We start from the raw sequence: 2,931 nt of genomic DNA, 5'->3' as shown, positions 1-2,931 counted from the left end.
GAGCAGTAAAGTTGTCTATAATTTTCCTACTTTGTCTTCACTAAGATAAGACCCTCACAAAGCTACACAAAACTATCTGTCAATTAAATGACTGAAACCAATCTCCTAAAGGTCAATATATGCAAAATATTCATACTGTCACTATCAGTTCAGTCCAGTCACTCAGTCATGTCTGACTCTTTGTGACTCCATGGACTGCAGGACACCAGGTTTCCCTGTCCATCACCAACTCCCAGAGGTTGCTCAAACTCATGTCCGTTGAGTCGGTGATGCCATCCAATCTTCTCAGCCTCTGCCTCTGTTGTCCCCTTCTCCTCCTGCCTTCAATCTTTCCCAGCATCAGGCTCTTTTCAAATGTGTCAGTACTTTTCATCAGGTGGCCAAAGTACTGGAATTTCAGCTTCAGCATCAGTCCTTCCAGTGAATATTCAGGATTGATCTCCTTCAGGATGGACTGGTCTGATCTCCTTGCAGTCCAAGGGACTCTCAAGAGTCTTCTCCAACACCACAGTTCAAAAGCATCAATTCTTCGGCATTCAGATTTCTTTATAGCCCAACTCTCACATCCATACATGACTACTGGAAAAACTATAGCTTCAACTAGACAGACCTTTATTGGCAAAGTAATGCTGTTTAGGTTGGTCATAGCTTTTCTTCCAAGGAGCAAATGTCTTTTAATTTCATGCCTGCAGTCACCATCTGCAGTAATTTTGGTGCCCCCCAAATAAAGTCTCTAGCTGTTTCCATTGTTTCTCCATCTATTTGCCATGAAGTGATGGGACCAGATGCCATGATCTTCATTTTCTGAATGTTGAGTTTTAAGCCAACTTTTTTACTTTCCTCTTTCACTTTCACTAGGAGGCTCTTCAGTTCTTCACTTTCTTCTATAAGGGTGGTGTCATCTGCATATCTGAGTTTATTGATATTTCTCCCGGCAATCTTGATTCCAGCTTGTGCTTCATCCAGCCCAGCATTTCGCATGGAGAACAATATTAAGATTCCCTTTAAAATTGGGAATAAAACTACCAAATGACCCAACAATTTCAGTACTGGACTAATACCCTGAGAAAATAACAGTTCAAAAATGCACGTGTACTCCAGTGTTTATTGAAGCACTATTTATAATAGACAGGAATGGAAGCAACCTAAATGTCCATTCACAGATAAATGGATAAAGAATTTATGGTGCATATGTGCAATAGAATATTACTCATCCATAAAAGAAATGGACTTGAGTAATTTGTAGTGAGGTGGATGAACCTGTTTGTTACACAGAGTAAAGTAAGTCCAAAAGAAAAAGTCAGATATTATATACTAATTTATATATATGTATAGAATCTAGAAGATGGTACTGATGGGTCTATTTTTCAGAGAAGGAATGGTGACACAGACATAGACAATGGACTTGTGGACAGTGGGGGAAGGAGAGGATGGACTAATTGAGAAAGTAGCATTGACTTACATGCATTATCATGTGTAAAATAGATAGCTAATGGGAGGCTGCTATTAACATAGGGAGCCCAGCTGGAGCTCTGTGATTACCTAGACGGATGGGATAGGGATGGGTGAGAGGGAGGCTGTAGAGGGAAGGGATATGCATATAGTTATGACTAATTTGCATTGTTGTATGGCAGAAATCAACACAGAATTGCAAAGCAATTATCCTTCAATTAAAAATAAAATTTAAAAATACATTTGCAATTCCATCAAAAGAAAATGATATCATAGAATATTTTTATTCTAGCTTAGCCATTTCTTAGTTCTTTATTCTCAAGTGCCTAAACCCAACTCTGCTTCCAATTTCTCATTACTTCTGGGAAGCATCTCTTCTACTCCATTACTCCTGCAGGAAATCAGATTGTCTCTCCTGCACCTGGACTTTGTCATGACCACCTGAATATGTGTCATTCCTCCTGCACTTGCTCCTGCAGCTCCATTCTTCACACAGTGAGATTTGCACGGTTCAGCATGGTTCTGAAATACTGCGAGATTTGTGCTCGGGTATGTGAGTGCCTGAGCATGTGAGATACAAGAAATACTTGGAGAAGGTATTATTTTTGGTGCAAATACAAGAAGAAATGCTTGTAGTATATCAAAGAACTCAAGGTTCAAGCACCCTGTTAGCCCAGTCTTTGAAAGAGGCCATAGCACCTCAAGAAAGACTAATTCACAAGATTTGTTAGAAACAATGAGCCATTTTATTGAGAATAAGGGGTTTTTCATGCTATAGAATGTTAGGATCATTAACACAATCATAACAGAGACTCAGAGATTAAGGGAGTAAAGGCTAACATTTGGAAGAGTCAGATGATATCACCATAGAACCTCAGATTTCAAGGACATCGCTCTAAAAATGGAGGTCAAAGCCTCTGTCACACATACAATTTCTTGCAAGTACAAATCATGGGTTACAGATCCTCAAAGCAGTATAATCTTTAGATTCCTCATTTCAGAAGCAGAGTAGGCTAAGAGGGTGATGTTCTAGCAGCAAGAATAACATCTCCTGTAGCAAACTGGCCAGTAGCTGCCATAGCCAGAGCCATATCCACAGCCATATCTGGTTCCATAACCACAGCCATATCCTGTCCCATATCCACAGCCATATCCACAGCCGTATCCACAGCCATATCTACTTCCATATCCACAGCCATAATAGGGGCTGAACCCACAGCTATAGCTCTTTCCACAGCCATAGCCACAGGAGTTGCCGTAGTAGTTACAACACATGTTGTCAAGGCAAGAAGGTTCAGGTGGACTGCAAGAGGCTGTTTCTGAAGTGTGTGTGTCTTCTCCCCATGGACTTTTATATACTGTCAGTAATTGGCAGAGCATACCATTCATTCCCTGACATAGACAACAAATATGGAAGCAACATTATGAGCCAGTCACGTCACCACTGACAATCACTAAAGTTTGCTTAAAATAGCTCAT

General features: G+C 40.4%; 1 protein-coding gene across 1 annotated transcript; it reads right to left on the bottom strand.

Annotated features, from left to right (window-relative positions):
* Positions 1 to 2,481: 2,481 nt before the first annotated feature.
* LOC113898417 (keratin-associated protein 21-1-like) lies at positions 2,482 to 2,727 on the bottom strand. The gene has a single exon (XM_027551535.1). It carries the CDS (start codon positions 2,725 to 2,727, stop codon positions 2,482 to 2,484), a length of 246 nt encoding a protein of 81 aa, XP_027407336.1.
* Positions 2,728 to 2,931: the final 204 nt, after the last annotated feature.

This window comes from Bos indicus x Bos taurus, chromosome 1 (assembly GCF_003369695.1).
Source record: "Bos indicus x Bos taurus breed Angus x Brahman F1 hybrid chromosome 1, Bos_hybrid_MaternalHap_v2.0, whole genome shotgun sequence".
Taxonomy (NCBI): domain Eukaryota; kingdom Metazoa; phylum Chordata; class Mammalia; order Artiodactyla; family Bovidae; genus Bos; species Bos indicus x Bos taurus.
Note: the sequence above shows the minus strand (reverse complement) of the source record. Positions and strands in the feature narration are given on the sequence as shown.